General features: G+C 23.4%; 6 protein-coding genes across 6 annotated transcripts; 4 read left to right on the top strand and 2 right to left on the bottom strand. All coding sequences in view use genetic code 6, as the record gives it.

Annotated features, from left to right (window-relative positions):
- Positions 1-975: 975 nt before the first annotated feature.
- TTHERM_00678530 (tetratricopeptide repeat protein) lies at positions 976-4905 on the top strand (the record flags this gene model as incomplete). The annotated part of the gene is made up of 1 exon (XM_001027829.2): positions 976-4905. The coding sequence occupies one exon, from the start codon at positions 976-978 to the stop codon at positions 4903-4905; it is 3930 nt and encodes a 1309-aa protein (XP_001027829.2).
- A 2695-nt stretch (positions 4906-7600) lies between these two features.
- Positions 7601-9220, bottom strand: TTHERM_00678540 (eukaryotic aspartyl protease; the record flags this gene model as incomplete). The annotated part of the gene is made up of 4 exons (XM_001027830.1): positions 7601-7791; positions 7850-8495; positions 8644-8835; positions 8888-9220. 4 exons carry the CDS (start codon positions 9218-9220, stop codon positions 7601-7603), a joined length of 1362 nt encoding a protein of 453 aa, XP_001027830.1.
- An 892-nt stretch (positions 9221-10112) lies between these two features.
- On the top strand, positions 10113-10553 carry TTHERM_000678559 (hypothetical protein; the record flags this gene model as incomplete). The annotated part of the gene is made up of 1 exon (XM_012801029.1): positions 10113-10553. The coding sequence occupies one exon, from the start codon at positions 10113-10115 to the stop codon at positions 10551-10553; it is 441 nt and encodes a 146-aa protein (XP_012656483.1).
- A 1799-nt stretch (positions 10554-12352) lies between these two features.
- Positions 12353-15221, top strand: TTHERM_00678560 (acyl-CoA dehydrogenase; the record flags this gene model as incomplete). Its single annotated transcript, XM_001027832.3, has 9 exons — positions 12353-12731; positions 12832-13056; positions 13437-13621; positions 13684-13913; positions 14131-14262; positions 14316-14660; positions 14719-14874; positions 14936-15065; positions 15120-15221. The coding sequence occupies 9 exons, from the start codon at positions 12353-12355 to the stop codon at positions 15219-15221; spliced, it is 1884 nt and encodes a 627-aa protein (XP_001027832.2).
- Positions 15222-16131: 910 nt separating this feature from the next.
- Positions 16132-20816, top strand: TTHERM_00678570 (oxysterol-binding protein; the record flags this gene model as incomplete). The annotated part of the gene is made up of 6 exons (XM_001027833.1): positions 16132-16708; positions 17010-17309; positions 17738-18325; positions 18393-19642; positions 20142-20299; positions 20354-20816. The coding sequence occupies 6 exons, from the start codon at positions 16132-16134 to the stop codon at positions 20814-20816; spliced, it is 3336 nt and encodes a 1111-aa protein (XP_001027833.1).
- Positions 20817-21946: 1130 nt separating this feature from the next.
- On the bottom strand, positions 21947-24704 carry TTHERM_00678580 (hypothetical protein; the record flags this gene model as incomplete). The annotated part of the gene is made up of 4 exons (XM_001027834.1): positions 21947-22474; positions 22541-23116; positions 23515-24356; positions 24470-24704. 4 exons carry the CDS (start codon positions 24702-24704, stop codon positions 21947-21949), a joined length of 2181 nt encoding a protein of 726 aa, XP_001027834.1.
- Positions 24705-25096: the final 392 nt, after the last annotated feature.

Below are 25096 nucleotides of genomic sequence, written 5' to 3' on the forward strand. Positions count from 1 at the left end.
CATTTTATTAATTTTGAATTGCATGTTAGCTTTAAGTTAACATTTATTTTCTTTAATGCTATTATTCCTTATTAAATTTAATTCTAATGAAAAGATGCATTTTAAATTTTTGATAAGGAAATTTGATTAGATAAGCAAATTCTATTAGAAAAGTAAATTTTTGGTATATTTTTAGTCTGAGATGCTTAAGAATGTATAATGAACATAAATACTTTTTTTATATTTTTTCTAATAAAAATTTAAGAATTAATTTTTAAAATATTTTTTAATTATTTGGATTTGTAATTGAAACTTAAAATTTAGAAATCATTTTAATTTGAACTTTACCTTAAAAAAATAAATTAGAAAATAAATTTAAAATTAAATCAAAATTTTTGATGAGAAAATAAAATAATAATTATTTTTTCCCAATATGCTAACTAACTAACATAATATCTGGTCAGCATTAATGTAAATTTGACTAAAAATTATATTTTACAAATCAAATTAAAATTAACATTTTTAAATAGAAATAAATAATTTTTTTTAATTTATCCTTAAGCTTCTTACAAATAATAAAATTACTCACCGCAAAAAATCTTAAGTATTTTATTTTAGGATTTGATATATTTTAAAAATATAAAAGAAATATATCTTACAGCTGATACAACAAATTAATTTAATTATTTCAGTCTTATTTTTTAATTTATTCAAATAATTTGGTATTTCACATTTATAAAGGTTTTTTTAATTCTTGTTTTAATGTAAGATGATAAATTACAAAAGACATTACTTGTTCTCACACTAAAAAAAAAGAAATTTTTATTTACTTTGTATTGATTTTACCAAAAATATTCAATTTTAATTACCTTGCGTTAATCCTATTTAAAGAAAGTATAATAAAAAATTTGATTGAATATTTTACAATTCAAAGAAAAAAAATTTCAAGTAATAAAAAATTGAGATTTTAATTTTTTTAATCTTTGTAGTAATTATATGAATTCAAGTTAAACTGAAGAGGAAGCCATTTTACAAGAAACTTTAGAGTTTCTTCAAGAAGAATTAGAGCAAAATAAGGGCTTTAAAATCACTAACAAATATGGTGGTAGAGGTGGATTTGGTTTGGTCTTATTTGTAGAAGAAATGTCTGATCCATCTAAAAAATATGCTATTAAAGCTTAATCTATTATTAATACTATGACAGGAAAGGTTAATAAGAATCTTCTTAAATAATGCGAGGATGAAGCTACAATTTTGCGATCCTGCGATCACAAAAATATAGTTTAAATCCATTCAGACTTCGTAATTGGACTTTATCACTTTATTTAAATGAATTTATGTTAGTGTTCACTTTAAGATTGGATTGATTAAAATACACAGCCTATAAATGATATGCTGTTTCTCCATTATGTTAATTAAATTATTGACGGAATTGAGTATTTGCATAATAAGGATTATGTTCTAAGAGATCTTTCAGTAAGAAATATTCTTATAACAACTGATAACATTGTTAAGCTTTGTGATTTTGGGCTTGCTAAAAAGTATGATGATCTATTAAAAAGCAAAGTTCTATATACTTAAACAGCTAGAGGTGTTTTTTTGTATTTCCCACCTGAATTACAAGAAGATTTAAATGCACAAAAGTCTTAAATTAAATAAACAAAAAAAGGTGATATTTGGGCTTTTGGTATCTGTCTAATGATACTTGGGGGCATAAAATATAACTAGCTATTAAATTTGTAAAACAATAATTATCAAGTATCTGATGCTCCTTTTTTATCTGAGAGCTCAAATTAATTAATAAAATTCATACTAAATAAAGATCCTCAAAAAAGACCTTCTTTTCCTGAAATTAGAGAAAAAATATTTTCTTTGTATTATGGAAGAAATGGTATGTTAAATGAAAGTTTGGGTTCAAAGAGTACACAAAGCTCTTCTGGTTCAGAACTAATTGATGTTTTATAGTCAAGTAAATTGAAGTTTTATTCTGAGAGCTAAACCATTCTAACATAAATTACGGAAGCGAATCAAGTACTATAATCTCCTATAAATTAAGAAACAAATAGGAAGTTATCATCAAGTTTAGAATAGTTCCCTATAAGTAATAAAAAGGATGATTCAGAGAAAATACCTGAAGTATAATTGCATAAGAAGGCTTTTAGTGTGTAGGTTGCAATAGATAAAAATATTGATATAGATTTTATGGAAACAAATATTATTTTTAACAAGTACTCAAAACATTTGAAAGAATATCCTAATAGTGTGCAAGCGCTATTAACTCTTGGCTATTTAAATGCATACGCTTTTTCCAATTATGAATTATCAAAAAAGTATTTCGAAGAAGCAATATAAATTGATGGCAATGAAATTGATGCATATTTAGGTATCTGCACATGCATTATTTTGAACAGAGAGCTCAAATATATTTCAAAAGCAAAATCATATTTAAATAAGTGTCTCTCAATAAAGAAATAGTATTGGAGGACATACTATATTTATGCTTGGTTACTCATATTAGCTAATAAAGAAAAGGAAGCTCTCAATTATTTGATTTAAGGCCTTTAAATTGAAAATTAATCAGTTGAGTTGTTATCACTTTAGCTTATATAATATAGACATTAAAATTAAATCAATACTTTAGATCTCGCAGAAAAAGTTGCTAATTTAAATAAGAAACATAATCCAGTCGTATTTTAAAGATTAGGTAGTTTCTACAGCAATGAAATGCAAAACTATACAAAAGCTATATACTTTTACAAGTAAGCTTATGAAATTAACAAAAAAGACCTATTAACTCACATTCATTTAGCTGATAATTATTATAAAAATAAAGATTCTTGGGAGGCCGAATAATATCTAATCAATGCTTAAATTCTTTATCCCGAAAATTCTATTTTATTAAATTTCCTTGGCCAAAAAGAGGTTGATTTAGCAAATTAAGAGCAACTCTTTAAAAAATCTATTTCTTTAGATCCATATAATAAGTGGGCACTCTACAACCTAGCTAGGTGTTAATTAAGCCTAGGAAATTTTGAAAGTGCAATTAAATATTATAAAAAGGTGTTAGAGTAAGATCCAGAAGATGAGCAAGCTAATGCAGGAATTGGTTTAGTATTAGGATTTTATTTACAAGATTTCAATTAGGCTATTGAGCACTATAAAATTGCTATTAATACTAATTTTTTAAAGTTAGAATATTTAATTAATTTAGCAAATTTACATCTAAATATAAAAGATTTAGATTCAGCTTAAAGTTATATAAATTAATGTATGTAGATCAATTCAAACACACCTAAAATTTATGAAATCCTCTGCAAAATAGAGTAATAGAAAGGAAACTCTTTAAAAGCTGTGGAGTACATACAAAAATAAATGGAGCTCGAACCCTAAAATGCAGATGTTTATCATAGATTAGGTCAGTTGTATCATCAAAGTAACCCTGAGGAAGCTAAAAAAAATTATATTAAATCCCTTTAGCTTGATCCAAAATAAAAAATGGTAAATTATCGTCTAGGACTTTTAGAAAAGGAATTCACATAGCAGATAAAGTACTACCAAAATGAATTAATTATAAACCCACAAAACATAGAAGCAATCAGTGCTGTGGCTATGTCTTTATAATGCTAAGGAAAATACGACCTTGCTTTACAATTTTTATAAAAAGGATTAAAAAGAGATCCAAACAATTACATTTTGTATAAAAATATTGCAAATGTTTATAGCATTCAAAGAAAATATTATGAATCAATAGAAAGCTATAAATAAGCCCTTAATCTTAATGCATAAAATATAGAGTTACTTTTTCTATTAGCAAATACTTATTTTCTATCTGGCTAAACAGAAAATGCAATTGATAATTATAAAGAAGCAATAAAGTTAAATCCATCTTATCATCAATCTTATTTTGAGTTAGGAAAAATCTACGAAGAATTAAAACAATATTAATAGGCAGTTGAACAATTTTAAGTTTATCTTTAATATTAACCCAACTCCTCTGAAACTTATTATAAAATTGGTATGATAGAGTATCTCCATTTTAAAAATATTTAAAAAGCATAGATCTGCTTCATTTAATCAATATAACTTAATCCTAACAACAACTCTTCATGCTACAGATATTTAGGATTAATTTAAAATGAATTAGGTGATTACAAGCAAGCCAAACAAAATTTTTTATAAGCTATTGAAATTAATAAAAACGAAGAAGATTTATACTTTATACTTGCATAGATTTCCTACAATTACTTCAAAGATATATGGTAAGCTATTGAGTACTTAGAAAAATATCTGTAGCTATTCCCAAACTAAGAAAAATAAGAGTAATTACTAAACGAATGGTACCTAAAAGTAAATAACACAGTGAGAGCAAGAGAAACCTATGAAAAACAGATTTAAGAAAACCCACAAAATATTAGTGCAATCATGAAAATAGCTAGTATAGAGTACCAAGTTAAAAATTATCATAAATCAATTTTCCAATATAACAAAGTTTTAGAAATAGATCCAAATAATAAACTCTCCCTTTATAATATCGGACTCTGCTTTAAATAGCTTGAAAAATATGAAAAAGCAGTAGAATATTTTTAAAATGTAATTAAGATTTACTAAAGTTTTTCCCTTGCTTACTATTAAATTGGAGAAATAGAATAGAGGTATCTAAATAACCCAAAAAAGGCAATTAAATTTTTAAGAAAAGCAATCGAACTAAAAGGCTAAGATGCAGATAGTTATTTTTACTTAGGACTTGCATTCGATAAAATTGACTACAAGTATGAAGCTCTTGAGTGCTTTTAAAAATTATTAGATTGCAGTCCAAAATACCCAACAGCTGATTTCTGTAAAAAATATATCTCCGAAAATATAATTGTCAAAAAAAAGAAATACAAAGAGACTACTCTTGAAGAAAATGATTGCAAAGTTTTTTGATAAAACAAAATTTTTGATTCTTTAAATAAATATTTAAAAATATTTTATAATTATAATTATTATTCTTTAGTTTATTTTCTATTTAAAAATTAATTTTAAATTTATAATTCTTTTTTAAACTAAATATTCATTCAAATTTTGTTCACTATTTTTCAATTTAAATAATCAAATAAAATAAAAACCAACTTAGATTTTTTCAATTTATTTAATTTAAATATCTATGAAGTGTGAGTGGGTATTTATAATTTTGTTTTAGAGGTATGTATTAAGAATATATACTATGTCAAAATTGTATAAAAATTTAAATTCTTTTTAAGTTTTACTGAATAATTAGTGTTAAAATGAAAAAAATGTTTGCTAATATTTTTAATTTGGATATTTCTAAAAATTTATTTACCACAATTTACTATGAATTTAAAAATTATTTGTTTATTATCAATAAAAAAGTTAGTTTAAAGATAAAATATAATAATTATTAACATGTATCCTATCTTAGTTTTATATTTTATTTAATTTTCTTTTAATTTTTATTGAATTTATTTCATTAGTAGAGATCATATAATATCTGAGAAGAAGAAAATAATTGTTTATGTGAAACTATAAGATAGAATAAATTTATTTGCATTGTTAACGATACTAAGGTTTAATATTAATCAATCTATCTGCATTTCAAGTATTACTCAAAGTAATAGTAAATTACATTATTTTTGCTTCTACAACCATACCCAAGCTCATATCTTTAAATGAAAACTTATTTTAGTTCATGAGTGGTTAGTTACTTAGGTTAGTCAAGAAGTTCATCAGGAGGATATTCTATTGATGAAATTATCTAGATATAGTGATGTTCACAAATATAAGGTAGATTTTTCATTAGAATTTTAATTCCTTAAGAATGTAGATTAGAGATATTCTAGAACAAATCTATAAAAAGAAAACAATAGGGCTTACAGCTTTCCATATCATTTTACATTTATATGTATTATGAGTTATTAATATACTATTTATTATACATTAGTTAATTTTTTTAATTTTCTAAGAAAATTATATGTAATGCTTTTAAGCTTTTGGGTTTTTGCTAAGTTTTTTTAATTAATTTCTAAATTGAATTTATACTGAGTTAAGTATAACTTATTCTTTAACAAAATATCATTTTATAAATTTTTTTAAAAGAGCAAATCACTAATATAAATCCTAGAGTTACTGAAAAAATGTAGTTTATTATTATTATTTACTATTTTAATGAATCAAATTAATTTAAATCAAAATTTGATGTTTTTATTAATAATAAGAGTAGACTTGCTAATCTAATATACTAGTTTAAGTAGTAAGTTACTTTTACTTACATTTTAGTAACATCATATTTTTCCTTATTAAAATCTGTATATTTAAATATTTAGAATTAAGTTAGAAAACATGAAATTGATTTTATTGCATACTTATTTCTCTAATTAGATTTAGGTATTAAAAAGATCTTTATAATAATAGCAGCTAACTATAAGCTTAAAGCATAATAACCTATTTTTACTTATTAAGGTAAACTAAATCCAAATAAAGAGGCTAGTGTAATATATGCAGTAAATACTTCAATAACCATTCTGAAAAATTATTTAATTTTAAATTCATCACTATTGAGCATTAAAATAAGGACATTTATACCTAAAATAGCTAAATAATTAGTATAAGTTAAGATAAGCACATAATAATCAATTTCATTATCATCATTTGTTATTAAGAAATTAAATATAAAAAAGCTTTGGAATAAACATAGGGGAATTACCCTTAAATATAGCTTAAAAAAAAGCAGAGTAAACTCGAAATGTTCTAAGTATATCCCATTTAAGATAGGTATGAATCCAAGTTAACAACAATCTAAAAATTAAAACATTATTAAGAAACAAACCGGATATTCAGAAATTACAAATAATTAACTAACTAATAAAGCTAATTTTTCAAATGAAAAAAGGACTAAAAATGTTATAAAATAGGCATTTTATCCTGCTAAATGCCATTCAACTGCCAGAAATATATTGATTACTTCACAGCAATAATATAATAAGTAAGTCAAAAAAAGCTTTCTCTTCATTTTATTGAAATTTACTTAAGACTTAATTTATTCTTATAATAAATTTTTTATATATTAATTTTTGAAAAGAAGCACAATTTTGATCAAATTTTAATAAATTAACAAATAAATAACAAATTTTTGAAAAAAATAGATAAATAACTCAATACAATTTATTATAAATTCATTAACATAATTTAATTAATTATTCTTTAACAAAAAAACCATATAACAATAGTAAAACCTAGTTTTTATCTATGCACATATATATAAATATATTTATTTATTATTTTAATAAGTTAGTATTATTTTATAAGATATTATTTAAATAAATAAGGGGAATTTTTTGCATAGATATAAAATATTTTTTTAAATTATTTTTCTTTTTCTTTAAATTTATAAAATAATATTTTTTTTATACTAAATATATTTCCTACATAATAAATAATTATTAGAGAATTTATTTATGTAATAATTTATGCATTTATTAGTTATTTATTGGTTATATTTTCATATAAAAAATTAAAAAAATATTTTTTACTTGAAATATTTTATTCTTGTTAAAAAAATAAAATGTTTTTATTTACTGTAAATTTATTAATTAATAGTAAAATTGATTAAAATGTTTATGGTTCAAATAGATGTATTGCTAACCATAGTTTAAGTAAGGCCACTTCTATTTTTATTTCCTTTGCATTTTTTATATAAGGCAAATCCTCCTGCTAATGAAAACAGAGATGCAGCAGCAGCTATTACAGCTATAGCCCATGTGGGTAAGCCACTTGTGTAATCATCATTTGGGTTTGCGGTTGATTATCCAAAACCTATTAATTTAAGATGAAATTTTTTAATGTTAATTAGACTAAAATTTTTTAAGGTTACTAACTGTTAAATTTGAGTAGTAGAAGATTGAAACATATCTTCTTAGAAATGCATTTCCAAGCACAAAACCTACATTACTTGCTCCGTTATAAGATTAAATTAAAAAAGTGCATGTATTTGATGAGTTTGAAGTGTAAAATGAAAAAGGAAGAGAATAAATCCTTCCTACTTAATCAGAATCCGTGATAGTGAATTATATATCATCAAGAGTTTTGTTGCATTCGATTTGATATTTATTGTTTATTAGCTTAGCTCCTTTCTTAACAAAATAGTCTACCATACCTTAATACATACTTTGTTCTACTCCCAGATAAGGATAGGAAGAGTCAATAATCGCCAGGTTATTTTATGAAGAAAGTGTTTTGGAAAAAGTATTTAATTCAATTCTTTATACTGGAATAACCCATTTCTACGAATCGTCATATTGTAAATTTTATAATATCTTATGGTTATAAATTTTAGAAGACGGATCTATCTTTTTAGAGTTATAACCTCCCAAAACAAGTTCTGAGTCATCCAATTTGTATCCTAGATACAAAGAGAACATATTTTCTTGAATCACACCATTTTTATAGAGATTAGTAACGAAAGAATTGCTTCCATTGTTATCTTTATTATAAACTGACAATCCTAATAAGCCATCAGACTATGTTAAATAAAATTAAAATAAGAATTTCAATAATCATAAAATATCAGAAAAAGCATCTTCAAATACTAAAAAATTAAAAATTAAATTAAATTTATATAACATGCTTTTTTTTCTAATTAAAGGAAAGATAATTAATTGTTAATACGAATTCATTGGTAAATTTATTAGATTCATCAAACAAGAGTACAGATTGTTAGATTTGAGATAAATTAGCTATTCCTACTGTTGCATTCACATTGACACCATTCACTTATCCAGTCAAGTAGTTTTAAGTATACTCTATATTTGTGGTATTGCAGCCATCTGAGGATAAACAATCATAATACGCATTGAAGCCCTTAGTTTATAAAAAATTATCATCTAAATAAAATTCTATTTTGTTATTTTACCTTGCAATTTTTATTATCGATGCAGTTCTTGCTCGGTAGCATGAGCTTACTTGAGCCAGTATCAACAAGGACTTATAAAGTTTTTTTACCCTTTCCGATTGTGATTTCTGCCGAATATTATTATTAAAGGTAATTAGCTAAATCAACATTTTATTTAGAGCCTTATGATGATTATTGTAAATATCTACTATTACCGCCATGTTATAATATGTTTGAATCTTATTATAAATAATCAAGTTAGGTTATTGTCTATTTTTTGAGTTGAATTTTTATGATTTCCGCCTTGCTTAGTATTAAAAGCAAAGCAAAGGTTACTATTTGTTTAATTATCATATTTTGTCTTTATTTTTTAATCAATTTAATTAGTTTTTTTAGCTAATAAAATAATTAATGAAGGCTCCTTAATTAAATGTAAAATAAATCGAGATCAATTTTTGTTCCTAGATTATTTTATTTTATGATAAGGAGAGCATCGAATAGTATTTTTTTTATCAGTTTTTGAGTTGAAAGTAGAATCAATCATATCAAAAGAAATAAATATCTTTATGCCTAGATATTAAATTTGATGATTTGAGAAATTTTATTGTTTATTATTTTAATATATTTTTAATCCATAACCATTAATAACATCTTAAAATTAATTAAAAATAGTAAACTATAATCTTTAAAGGAAATATGATACATTCCATAAATTATATATAGAAATATATTTAATAAACTTGATTAAGAGAAATATTTATATTTGGATAATCTTGCTTAATAAATATTTTATTGTACAGAATAAACGCAATTTTGCATTTGATTTTGATTATGATGGTTAATTAAAATTATAAAATAATTTATATATTAATTATTGATTTATTTTTATTAATAAATAAATTATTCATTTATTATTTTATATTAATAGATAAAATACTGATATTTTATTTTATTACTTTCTTTAGTAGATAAATTACTTAGTTTTATTTTCTATTTAATATTAGTTGATAAAGTGATTGATTTATCTTTTATTTAAGTTAAAAGTATCAATCAAACCATAGATCAGTCAATACCATAGCTGAGTTGATATTTAATACAGATTTGATATATTACTGAAATATTAGAATTTATTGAATTTAACATAATCTTTGTTTTGTTAATCTATTTATTATATAGTTATAGTCAGAAATATTTTGAACAATATTTTAATACTCAGGCTTCAAATTTAAAATTTCTTCTTCTTTAAATGTATGCAAATACTTAGTTAAGTATTGTAAGTCATAAATATATTATATTTATTTCAAAAAAAATTCAAGTTTTTTAATGCTTACTCGCTCTTCCTGATCAATATCATACGAATCCTTGTATTATGCTTCATATAAACCAAAATAAACAAATGAAGCAGAGGTTATCCTTTTTTCAAATTTACTTATTTCTTCAATAAAATTTTTGTATAATTATTCCCATTAATTGTCTCCCTCATAATTGTACAATTATCTATAATGCTAGTGGAGGTTATAAATGTAATTTGAAAGACCACTTTTTGTGCTATTTGGTCCAGTTAATCCCCAACTAGTTAAATTACTTTCGAATTCTTCTAAGTTTTTCATACTGTTTAGAGAATCTTAGATTAAATCGATTCCTATTTATGATAAATTTTTAGCGATCCTTCCAAGTGGATAAGTGATAATCAGTTTGAAGACATGAAGATTATTTAAACTTTTAAGTGATTTTGCCAAAAACTTTGCTCCAACATCTGCGAAAAAAGTATCCTAAAAATGTAGTTCAATACGAAAAGCTTTGTTTAACTTTGATAAAATTTATCCAAAAGCACTAGATTATCCTTCGTCAGTAAACTTTCCTTTTATAATCCACTTAATATAATTTATTTAGTTAGATATCTTTTAAAACTAGATTGTAAACTTTAAGACATCTTAGTCACTGTCAAAATAAGTTTCAAGATTTAATTCAACTTTATCTTTATCTTGAACAGCTTTTAAAGCAGTTGCTAAATCTTTTAGCTTTGAATCTATTTCGGCTGATTTTTTGATATTTATGTTCAATAAATGCTTTTTTTTAGATATTTACTAAGGCTTCATTTTGTGAGTTATTTTAAAATTCTTTTCTTTATTTATTAAATATCTATTTTACTGTTTGTTTGTTACCGATTTTAAGATAAATCAAATTAATCCTTTTAATTAATAATCTTTTGATATTTCCTGATAAAAAATTATAAAATTTCTATATTCAAAACAAAAAAAAATATTTAATGAACATTTTTTATTAATTTTTCTTATAGAAAAATACTTCTGCTTTAGGATATAGTATCTATCTCTTCTACATATTGATAAAGTATATTTCTACCAATATAAAAATTTATTTTTTGAGTTTGAATCTATATTTTTGATTATGTCTACATCTATCAATCTATACATCAGATATTATGTATAATTTACATTTAAATGGAACATATTTAGTTTTTTTTAATTTAATATAAAATATTTCTATCTTTATCAACTTTTTTATTTTTTAGAGTATGCATTTACATTTTTTATTATTTCTATATTTTTTATCAAGTATAATGAAAATTTAAATAAAATACTTACTTTATTTTTAGAAGTTTATTTTATATATTATTAAATATTTAGCAGAAAGATTATAAAAAATAACCCATATTCAAATAATAAATGTATTATCTTTAAATGCTAAATAAATAATAGCCATTAAAATTGTTTAAATTTATTCATATTTTATTTTACAAAAGCAGTGTATATTATTTTTACAAGATAGATTGAACAATTAAATATTTATTTCAATATTTTAATAAATAAAAGAAGTTTTAAAAACGAATATGGATACTGATACTTTGTTTTGGGAATCAAATTTTAAAAATTCATGTTAAATAAGTCAAATCAATTTGATTTTCTGAAAATATGTATTTTAATTGAAATTCAACTATATACTATGATCTTAAATATGTTAAATGTATATTTATGACTGTTTTTTAAACTTAGTTAATAAATTTGGAAACGGAATACACAAAACACTAATAAATATAAATAAAATAAACTTTTATCAATAGTTTCTTGCAGTAAGTCTCTACGTCAAACAGTGCAAGTAGAAAATTTAAATCTAGAATGCAAAATAGATAAATAAATGAATTAATATTAAAATTTCCTAATCTAAACATAAATCTCCATTTAAAAATAAATGGAGGATTATAGGTTTTAGTAAATCTAAATTGACGGAGATAGCGTAATAAAAGACACTTAGTTGATACGTCAGATATTCTGTAAATTAATTATATAATAAAAATAAAAATTATATCATTAGGATAAGTAGGATTGATTGATTGAATCATACAAATAAGCAAATACAAAAAAACAATTATTAAACCCGTTTATAATTCATTAGAGACGATTCTAAAAAAGATAAATACAAACAACAAAAAAAAGGAAACGCAATTAAATAAAAAATTTAGTTAAGATGCAAGGAATTAACAAATACGGCTTAGAAAAATAGGAGTTTGATCCTGTTAAGCATCTTGAATATTTGAGATCGCTTCATTAAGAAGGTCCTCACTTAGGAAATTAATATTTAGAAGATTCTGCCTTAAACGAGTACCTCAAGCCCTTAATTAGCAGCGAAATTTTGGGTAAACACTAAAAAGATCTTGAAAAATTAGGTGACTTAGCAGTTAACAAAATGCTTGATTTAGCTAAGTAATGCGAAAGAGAGCAGCCTCAGCTTGTTTAATTTGATGCTTATGGAAGAAGAATAGATAAATTAAATTTATCAAATGCTTGGCACAAAATGCATGAAATATCTGCTGAATAAGGAATAGTAGCAACAGCATATGATCCTTGTAATTATCCTTAAATATATTGAATACTTTTCATAATAAAAAATAATAATTGATTTATTTAGTTTTTCGATTTAATTTCTTTCTTCCTTTATTCAAACAGAAAATGGATAATATGCAAGATTGATATAGCTTATCAAGCTCTATATTTATTCAACTTCTAGTGGATTATATGGATGTCCTTTAGCTATGACAGATGGGGCTTCATATGTTTTAACATAAGTTCTAGCTCATGATAGCAAAGTTTTAGATAAAAAAGTCATTGGTAAAATATAAGACGCACTAAATCACCTGACAACATACAATCCTGCTGAATTTTGGACATCAGGTATATATAATTTCTATTTAAAAAATAAATAACTTTAAAATAACTATTCAAAAAAAAAAACTAGCACAAAACTGATTGAATTTGAACTAACAAACAAAATGATTTTATTTTGAAATATTTTTATAATTACAGTTTTTCTTTTATGAAAGAAATTTTTTGAGATTAGTAGAAATTAATAAAAAGTAAATCCAAAAAGATTACATAAAAAAAATTAATAATAAATATTTAATAATTGAATGAATTACATTTCTTTGTTACTTTTAATTAAATCTTGATTTAAATTTTAAAAAGATTTATTCATTCACTCTTTCAAATTTCATTCAGAAATTTTTTGATGAATTATACTGATTCTTTAATTGATTTTATATTTTATTACTAAGGCTAATGGATGACTGAAAAAAGAGGTGGTTCGGATGTATCTGGCTCTACAGAGACTGTTGCTGTAAACTACAAGCCTAACAAATACAGATTGTATGGCTATAAATGGTTTTCTTCTGCCACAGACTGTCAAGTTACTTTAGCTTTGGCAAGAATTATCCCTGAAGGGGCAAAACTTACCTTGGAAGTAAATAATGAATGAAATATTTTTAGATAAATTGGCAAGTTATAACATTTTAAAATAAAAAGGAAATGCACAAAATTCCACTTTCTCTTTTCTTGCTTAAGCTAAGAAAGAAAGACAAGGAGTTAAATAAGATAGAGATTATTAGATTAAAGGAAAAATTAGGAACTAAGCAATTGCCTACTGCTGAGCTTCTTCTTAAAGGAACTCCAGCATACTTGATTTCTCCAGTAGGAAAGGGAATTAAATATATTTCTCATATGTTAAACATTACTAGATTATATAACTCAGCTTTGTAATAAATTAATAAATTAATTTGCATTTAACCTATTTTTAAGTTTAATATTTAAATTCAAAATAATTAGAAAAATCTTTTAAATATTTTAGTAAAAAAAAGTTAACCATGAAAAGTTAATTTTTTTTAGGAAATACAGTTTATTTATTTAATATTTTTGTTTTTAACATTTTTGAAAACTAAATGAAAACTAAAATATTTTTATTTGTAAAAATAGTGCTGTTGGAGGTATGAGAAGAATGATTGCACTTTGTAGAGATTACAGTGATAGGAGGGCGGTATTTGGAAATAAACTAAGCAAAATACCCTTACAAGTTAAGGTATTAAGTGATATGGAAGTTACTTTTAGGTAATTTTTTAATAGTGTAATTTAATTTTATTAATTAAATTCAAATTTAATAGAGGAAATTTAATACTTTTACTGAGAGTTGGATATTGGCTTTCTAAAGAGTAATCAAATACAGCAACTCAGATGGAAGGTGATCTTTTGAGAATATCTTCTCCAATACTAAAGTTATATAGTGGTAAAGATGTTGTTAGATTGTGCAGTGAAGGTCTTGAATATTTTGGTGGCTTGGGTTATATGGAAAATTCTCATTTACCTAATCTATTTAGAGATTCATAGGTTTTAGCTATTTGGGAAGGCACAACAAACGTTCTTTGCCTTGATTTCTACAGGGCTATTGTAAATAACTCAAGTATGGATTCTTATGTGAAGTTTATTTAATCTATTCTCTTAAATGTAGTGTAAGAATATAAATAATTTTTAGACTTTGTTTTTATTGTTAAAATTAATTATTAAAAGTTCTAATGAAAACGGCTTAATTTCTAAGAATTTGTTTAAAGATAATTACACAATCCTTGTAAATGAATTTAACGAAAATCAATAGCAATTGAATAACTTGATTTTAAGCAAGGAATTCCCTAAATATTCTCATCACTTGAGGGAAATAGTATTTAAGTAAAATTTCAATAATAAATTAAGCAAAAGTAATTTATTTATTTTTATATTAATTAAATAGCTTTGTTAGAGTTTTTATTGGTGTACTTCTTTTAGAACATGCTATGATTAGTGGAAGAGATAAGGATGTTGATATATTCACAAGATGGTTGAATATCTCTCCAAAGCATGTTGTTAATCTTTCTTACGATGTAAACAATATTTTTTAATATTATTGTAAATTTATAAAATATTTTATTTTTTAGGTTTAGAAAGTTAAAAAAATTGGTCTTGACACTGATGCTCTGGACTAGTAAAGAGGTTGTGGGGATAAAGATTCAAGAGGTTTAATTAGACCAAGATTCTGAAATAATTTATAGAAAAGAAATAACTAGTTGTCTTTGTCATAGTAAACAATAATTTTAATGAAAAAATAAAAATGTTAAAATAAAATAAAAATATTTAAATAGTAAAAAAGATTAAATTTTATTCGTATTTGCTTGCTTGTTTTTATTTTTTAACTATTATTAATATAAAAAAAGCTAATTTTGTTTTGGTTAATTTATATAGATATTAATTAATTAATTTAATCTATATTTATTTAGGCTTTTTAATAAAGTAAAAATGCATTAAAAATATTTACAAATTAAGTCAGCTTAAATGGGTAAAGTAAAAATAAAGTTGTAAATTATACTTACAAAAATAAATTTTTTTAATACTTAAATGCATTTATAAGTTTTTAAATTTGGGAATCATTGTATATTTTATTGAGTTAAGGGATTAGTATAATAAATATATAGAAATTTTTATTTTTTAATAGTAAGGAATATACACATAATTTATAAACTGATTGATTGATTAATAATCATCTCTTTTGAAGCATGTGTTTGATTGGCTCAACAAGAAAATGTATTAAAAAGTTACCAAATCAGCAATTAGTAATTATGTAAAAAGATAGTTTATAGATAGATCTAATTAATTTTCATTTAGTGATGGTGGATGAGATAACTAACTAATTTGTGTGAAATAATAATTACACAAATATATTAGCAAAGTACAAGATATTCCTTTTATTATAATTACTCCCTTAAATAAATAAATTATAAATCAAAAGTAATTTAATTTCTCAATCAATCTTTAAGGTAGAATAAACATTTCTTAATATATTATATCAAAAAAATAAAGAAAGTAAGAAAAAAAAGCTAAGGTCTTTCTAAAAAAGCTTACTGAACCTCGATTTTAGTCAAATAAGTTCAAAAGTTTCAGTATAAAGATAAAATGGATATTCAAAAAGGTTTTCAATTTCAAAAAGAAGTAAATTAGGAAGAGAATTTAAAAGAAATAGATTATCTTCAAGAACGATTAGAAAGTGAAGGGTCAGATAATGGCTAAGAAAATAAATAAGAAGAGAAATACAATAAAGGAATTGACGAAATCGATGATGAAGAGAAATCAAATGAAGGTCAAGAGTAAGGATCAGAAGAAGTTTCAGAAGATAACGAAAAAGATATATTTCTATCTGAAAATCCATACCAACAAGTTAACAAAAATAATTTATTAGGTGTCGTTACATATGTGAAATGGATGAGGAATTATTAATATTATTTCGGATTAGATATGCAAAGGGGTTACTTGCTTCTCTATAAGAAGCCTAAATAGCAAAAGTTTTCAACCTACTATTCCTTAATTAAAGGCAGATTTGAAGATGATTCAGAATATTAGCTTTAAGATGGAGATGATGTAATTCGTATTAGAAACAAAAAAGGCAGAAAATTCAGATTGCAGCTTTATGAAAACAAAGATCCAAAAAAAATTAGAGAACTAATTGAAGTTTGCTTTTCCTTGCAAATTTAATGTAAAATATAACTTTAAAATGTTCATTTTAGCTTTATTATAACAAAACTATGAGCAAATTTTACAATAACAAAATCAAAGTTTATTCCTATAAGTTTTATTTTGTGTATATTAAATCTGCTTGTTTTTACATTTTCAAATTCAACAGTGCACGTTTTTTTTTTTTTTTGCATAATAATTGATATGAAATGAATTATTTTGCAATGGTTTAGAAGGCAGATAATATATTTTCATAAATTATTTTAAATTCTGTTTAAAAAAGCATTTTCATGAGTAATTTATAAAATAATTTTATTGTATAGCACCTAGTAAAGGCTTCTATGCTACCTTGGGAAGAAGTGTAATGATGGTATTTAATCATCCTTTCAACGTTTTTAGTGGTATTATTGTCGACATGAAAAAGACTAACTAAGGAAATGAAAGTAAGAAAAAATAAAAATAAAAAGAAATGAAAGAAAAAATGAGCAAGCTAAAGGGATATACAGCACTCAGCAGTTTATTTTTCAATCAGAGTGAACTCTTAAAAGAAATTCTAGGAAGCATAAGTGGATTCATATTAAACCCTTTTAACAGCAAGGCCTTATCTGAATCTTTCTCAAGCGGTAATTATATTATGCTAAACATTTAATCAATAGCTAATTTGTTATTTTTCTTATATCTTTTAATCTGATTCTTTACATTTTTCGAAACTAATTAAAATAAAATATTTATTAGTCAACTTCTTTTAGATTTTAGAATTAATTAATTTAGTAATTAGTTTTATGGAATAATTAAAATAAATTATTGGAAAAATAATAAATAAATATATAATCAGTTAAATATTAATACTTGTAGATTAAGAATATTTTCATTTAACCCCTCTATTAATTATATGTCAGAGCAAGTGAATAACATGTTAAAAAAAATAGAATTGTATTTTCTAGAAGAAAAAAAAAACTTGTCTGGCCAAAGTCAGATTAAATAAAAGCTGAAATATTTATAAAAAATTTAATAGAATGATTAAATGTTAATCTATTTATTTAAATAATAGCTCATTTTGTGATTGGCTTGGTATTTAAACCTATTTCAGGAACAATTGATATTATTGGTAAGAGCATAGAGTACAAAAAAGACCATATCATTCATGGAAATGTATTCAAAGTTTACAAAATTTTGAAAAAGAAGCAAAGCAATAAGAAAGCAAAAAAGGAAGAGTAAGAGAGATCTAAAAGAGAAGCAGCGTTAGAGATTCATAGTGAATTCATGGAAAAAGTATATGAGAATGAAGACGAAGTTTTATATTTGAACAAGAATAATCAATTAGGTATCACCAAAAAGGATATTGTTTAACTTTCTTCTCTAGCTAAAGGTTTAAACCTAGAAGATGTTGATCATACAATTAAGCAAGATATTTAATATGATCAGCAGAAAGTTAAAATGAACAAACTACTAGAATATTATATCAAAAACAGAAAGGAAAAAAGTGAGGAATATGAGGAAGATATGTGCGAATTTATAGTGCTATAACCTATAATAGATAAGTCAATACGCTCTGAAAGAATACTTAAAGGTTTAGATGAAGAGCTTAATAAGGATCAATTAAATTAATTAAACCTAAATATTTCTGAAAATCAAGAAGGTAAATAAATAAATTGAATCATATTTTATTTTTCTTTAAATAAAAATATTTTTCATTAATAATTTAGAATAAATTGATGGAGATATAGAAGAATTAATAGATGAAATAGGCGATGAAAGTATAGGTCATTGTGTTAACAAGAAGATTCCTTTTACAATTAACTATCATTAAAGTGACAAAAAAGAGCTGAAAGAAACATTTAACACAAACATGCCTGAATTTATAATCAGAGATAGTCCTTTTAAAAATGGGAGCACTCCTAAAAAAGTTTACTTGGAAGATATTGCTATGACATAAGAAGCAAAATATGTTGAAGCTGGGTAATTAAAAATTCCTTTCACTTCCAAGATTCACTTAGATACCAAATAATACAATGAAACAGATGATGAAATGTAGTTTCACTCATTTGTTAACTAAAATGAGAATGTCAGCATTGATCCCTTTAATTCAGTAAACCCTGCTTTTGTTTCAAACCAAAAAGGAAATCATAATGAATTGACTCAAAAAACATAGTTTGACTAGGATAAAGAAAATCTTAATATCAAATTAGAGAATAGTCATCGAGTAAGTACTAGCAAATTCCGTGAAGAAGCTTAAGAATTGAGTGCAAATAAATTAAAAGATGAAGAAGGACCTGTAAAACCTATTGATACAAATTAAGAAGCAACCAAGATTTAAACAGTACTTCATGAATAAACTGGTCATGCAGAATAAGAGTTATAAATATAAGAAAATAAAAATCAACCTTCAGCTGAAAAAGATGAAAGTGAGGAAGAAGAGGAAGAGGAAGAAGAAGAAGACCAAGGTATAGCAACAGCATAAGATGCAAATAAATATTTTACAGGAAATAAAGCTGACCTTTTAAAAGCTGTAGAGAATTTCTAAATATTATCTGTAAAAGATGAAAACAGACATTCTGAATCTCATCCTAATGGAGGTAAATAATGTTAGAATAAAGAGATTGTTAACACCACAAGATCAGTTGGAAAGCTGATTATCAAAGAAATAGGAAGAAAAATTATTTCAGGTGATTTCAACCTAACTCAAGTAAGCTTCCCCATCAAGGCTATGATTCCTAAGAGTGCTTTATAAACTGCCCTTACTGGAACTTGCCTTTTCCCTATATATATGGCTAAAGCTTGTTAAACAAACGATTATGTTGAAAGATTCAAGCTTTTGATCACTGCTACTTTTGCTAATTTCCCAGTTGCTAATACCTTCTTGAAGCCATTAAATCCTATTCTTGGAGAAACATTTTAAGCCACCTACTTAGATGGAACTAAATTATATGGAGAATAAGTTTCTCACCATCCGCCTGTAATTTTTTTAAAAATCATCCCAATTTAAATTGAAAAAGCTAAATAAAATTTTATTCATTAATTATATTAAAAACAAAATTATTTATTTAAAGATCAAATAAATATTAAAATTGACCATAATTAAAAAAAATTATTCATTTTAAAGCATTAAATCAAATAAATTTAATATTGGAGTATTTATTTTATAGTTCTAAATATAATCAAAGATTTTTTCTATTAACTATTTTTCCTAACTTTTCTTAAAGAAATTGACGAACAAAATTATTTCAAGCAAATTAGAATAATAAATTATTTGAATAATTATACTTAATGAATTATTTCAATAATTATACTTAATGAATTATTTGAATAATTATAATTAATTATGAATTAAGAATTTGTTTATTTAAATTTTGAAATGAATTGTTGGTACTAACAAAAATATAGTTAAAGATGATTTAACTTACTTAAAGTTATTTTAAATTAAATTTTAAACTATTAAACTAATAATTAATAAGGTGTCTTACTTTTTAGCTGAAGGTCCTAACAAATCTTACTTATACTCTGGATATTATCTTTATGAAGCAAAAGCTGGCTGGAATTCTTTAACTTTAAAGAATAAAGGTAAAAGATCTATAGTTTTCAAAGATGGCTAAAAGATAAATTACAATTTTGGGTAAATTTAAAAATAATTTTTTATTTAACTCAACTAATTAAATTTTAATAAAAGATATGAGTATTATAGTGGTACTTTTATGGGTACTATGAAGCATGAAACACTTGGTCAGATAGATTTTATAGACCCTGTAAATAAAATAGAGGCCACTATAATCACTGGTAAAGTAAAAAAGAAACCTTCTGACTATTTATAAGGAGATATTAAGGTTAATGGTAAGGTTGTCTCATCTTGTTTTGGCTCTTATTTAGGATTTATGGAATTCGATGGAAAAAGATACTGGGATCATCGCTACGTTTTACCTATTAAGATGAATGTTGTTAACTCCCCTCTGTAAAGTGATCACTAAAAAAGGACAGACAGAAAGTTTTTAGCCTAGGCACAACTCAAGAAGGCTTAAGAAGAAAAAGAAAGATTGGAAGATATCTAGAGAAATGATGCAAAACTCAGAAAAAAACACTAAGAAAAAATAGATAAATAAAAAAAGGCATAATTAAAAGCAAACAAAAAGAAATGAAAATAATAAAAAGTAAAATTAATAAAAGCTGATAAGCAAGCAATCAAGCAATTAATTGTAAAACATCTTAAATATTTTTCTTAATCTAAAATTTTGATATTTATTGGACAGACTACTCAATAAAATTAAAAAATTTAAATAATCAAAATATTTTAAATTTAACACTGCAGTCAGTGGTTATATACATACATACATAAAATTCCTATATATTCAGGGAGATACCTTGATATTTTAATTATGAACTTCATTTATTATTTATTTTAATTATTATTTAGATATCTAGTTAGAATAAATATTATACTTCTTTTAATTATTTTGATATATTTATTTACAATATTTTAAGTGGTTTTTTAATTGTTTTAGATTTTTTACATTAATTTTTATTTTATAAAATAAATTTCAAAAAAAATCAAAGATAAAAAAACCTTTTAAATAAGTTATTATGCATTCCTTTATAGATATTTAAATTAGCACTTTAAACACATTTTTTGTTTTTGATAAACTTTACTAATTATTTTAGATATTTATTAGTTAGTTAGAAAGAATTTTATTCTTAATAAATCCCTTTTTATACTATTTTAAAATTTATTTCATTTAAATTGTTTTGCATTCTTTCATTCATTTATTTATTTTTATTTTTTAAATAAAAAATTTCAAAAAACAAAAATGAACTAAAATCTTTTGAAATTACTTGAGGTTTGATAAAATAAAGAATATAAAAATTTATATTAGTTCATAGATAAATATATTGTTTGTTTTTGATAAAATTTACTTACTTTATTAAATATTAATTGATTGTTAATAAATGAATTATTAAAATTTATTTAATTTTTTTAAATATTTATTATTTTTTAATTAAATTAAAGCTTAAAAATCTTTTTAAGGCATAAAGGATTAAACAAACTAAAATGAAGTATTATTAAGCTTTATAAAAAGCCATTTTTAATTGAATTATTTCAAATTTAATTTAATAAAAACCGTCTTTAAATTTGAGAAAATTAAAATGATTAAATTAATTTAAAAGCTTAATAAAATTTTAGTCTTTATTGCCAGATGAAATATGTTAACATTTTTGTTTGATAAACTACATAAATAAAGTATTTATTTTATGAAATAAATTAAGTAATTAATCACAAAACAAATGATGTAGCTTTATTATAATCAGCAAGAAATTCTTTGGCATTTTCTGTGCCAACAATTCTTTCAAGAGCAAATGCATCGTACTTATTAAATAATGAGACTACTTTGCATTTTGAGTGCTTGAGAGATTCAGGGTGCAAATAACTTAGCATTTCTTAGTAGATATAAGAATTTTTGGGTAATGAGAAGAAGAGGATGTTTTTCATTCCTCTGATGGAACCTACATCAAAGAAGTAGGCTCTTTCAGTTTGCATCAAATAAGGAAGAGTACCATTTTTAAATTAAGCTATTCTTTTTTGAACATCTCTTTTCTTTGTATATTCACAGATACCAAAGACTGGAGCATTTTGCTTAACGAACATTGACTTTAACTTGACATATTCAAAATATGAGCTGACGAATATTACACTTCCATCCATTTCTTCTTTATTCCAATCATCCCATATTTTCTTCTTGAAAAACTCTATTCTTTCATCCATTTCGTTTTGAATATTATTAATATCAAACTTAATAAATTCCTTTTTTTTTAAATGTAAATATTTATAATAAACTCATAATATTAAATTTTTTAAATAATTAATTACTTGATTGATCTTAGGATGAGGAAGTTATTAATAATAAGGTTTAATTTGGAAACATCCTTTATAATTATTCATAAATCTATTCTTGATTGAATTAAGCTCAGGGAAATTAAATTCGGTGTAGACAATAGTTTGTCTATAGAACTTAGCAAGATTTTCGAAATAGTATTCTCTAATCTAGTGAATATTGTTGGTGACGTGCTTGTGCTTTGGAATTTGATTAAAAAGACTCATTAATTCACTCATGTGCAACCAATTTTAATTATAAAGAACATGGGCTCTATCAATAACAAGAATTTCAACACTGCTCAAGAAAGAAAAGTTTCTATCTTTATCACCTTTCTCTCCAGTTGCCAAACGGAGACCAACCAAACTTGTAATAATTATATCACAGTGTTCAAAAGGAGTAAATAATTTCAAACCTTTATTTGTTATGCTAATACCAATTCTGAAGTCGTCTTCATCCAATCTATCAGGGTTTTCATACTCTTCTATAAATCTCTGCTTATTAGATTTTTTCTTGAGCTTACTTTCTCCATAAATGCTTAATAATTCATTAATAATAGTGGCAGCATCTCCCTTTTTAATATAAATTAAAATAAATTTAATAAAATTTATCTTAAATTTAGAATTTATAATTTTATTTCAATTATTGTTTATCAAAACTTAGCTTAAATCCTAATAAAAATTTCACTATTTTTTAAATAAAACTGTTTTGTTTGGTGAGATTTGCTAAAATATCAATTTGGAAAATTTTTTAATTTTTTAAATTTGATATTATTTATTTTTATATTATTAATTTTTGCTAAGTATTTAATTAAGGTAGCAAGCAGCAAACAGCATTTATATAAAAAATAGTAGGTTTGAAATATAGATTTTCTGATTACCAAACTTATTTATAATATTTGATTTAATTTTATTTAATTTCTACTTTAAATAGTTTAATTAAAATTTAAATTATAAAGATTTGAAATTACCTTGAAAGGGGTGATGATTAAAATCTTGCAGTTTGTATAACCTTTATTTTTCTTACAGTCTATATCATCTTCTTCATTGTTTACTAGAGCAGTAGTAGCTGCTTTTTTGCTATTTTTTAATTTTTCTAATGCTTCCTTTTAAGCTAATTCTTCTACAAAATCTTTTTACAAAGGGACTTTAGTCATGTGGTTCATAATATGAGAGCAGTAAAGCTTTCTGAATGATTCATTTCTCTTTTCATCTTAATCAATGAAGACCAAATCATGGTAGTTGTTTATGATACCAAATTGTATAAGTTAGGAATTTGTAAGGTCACCCAAATTTATTGACTGGTCTAAATTTTCTGTACTGCAATTTAACCCTTCTTTGACATATTTTTATGCTAATGAGTCTATATAATATTCGTCTACATTTTCAACTGAGTAATTTTTCTTTTCACGAAGTTGCTTTTTGATTCCATATTCCTTAATTTCTACTTTATTATTTAAGGCTTCTTTAACAGGGTCTTTAAAATCCTTAAACATTTCTTTTTCCTTTCTTTTTTGCTCTTCATGTTTCTTGTATGGGTTAATTTCTTCACTATTGCCGTCATTACCTATATTAAATATCTCCTTCATTTTATCTCTGACAATTTCTTTTTATGATTTCTTTTCTACTTTCTCTTTGATAATTTCTTCAATATCAGTTGAGAGCAACTCCTTGAAATCCTTATCAAAATGGCTATTGAAAGCAGAAGCAATCTAGCTTTGGTTTTAAATGATGTTAATTTTATTTGGTATTTTAGCTAAACGTTTGGCTTGACTTTGCTCATCCACTTCATTTGTTTCCTGAATGTTAAATTCTAATTTTAAAAAATTTGATAACATCAAAGTGAATTTCAAAATGGAAATTTAGCTAAAATTTCATTTAACAATTCTCTAAAAAGTATAAGTTGATATTTGAAATGTGAATTACTTTCTAGGAACTTTTATTTTTTAGACTTTTCTTGTGATTATGCTTATTCTTCGAATTCTATCAATTCTTCAAGTTAATCACTATTAATAGATTCATCTTCGCTGATGATTTCTTCCTCTTCTTTAACAGCATTCAATTGATTTTTGTTACCATTTTCTTCTTCCTAATTTTTTTTTATTCTACGACGAGGCACGATACGATCTTCGTCTAGTTATTTATTTTTTCTTTTTCCCATAACCTTTTGATTTTGTTAATTCTACTGATACTTTTTATCTTGTATAAAAATTATATATTTGTAATATATTGTTTGAATTTATCCTACTAAACCACAAGCAAATACAAAACAGATCAATTAATATCTTTTAATTTGTATGTATTTTGTATGTGCTCATGAATGCTTTATTTAATTAATTAAAGTATTTGCATGTATGTTTTTTATTAAGAAGAATTGATAATTAATTAATTTTGTCTCTATTCAATTTGTTTAGCGATAATTATTAATGCGATTGCTATTATTGTTAGCTCTTTTATTATTATTAAGAAAAATAAATTTTTTATTGTCTTTCATATGAAATTAGGAATTTAAAGCAGAATATTGAAATTTATGATGACCATAAACTAAACATA

Source organism: Tetrahymena thermophila, assembly GCF_000189635.1.
Source record: "Tetrahymena thermophila SB210 genomic scaffold scf_8253823, whole genome shotgun sequence".
Taxonomy (NCBI): domain Eukaryota; phylum Ciliophora; class Oligohymenophorea; order Hymenostomatida; family Tetrahymenidae; genus Tetrahymena; species Tetrahymena thermophila.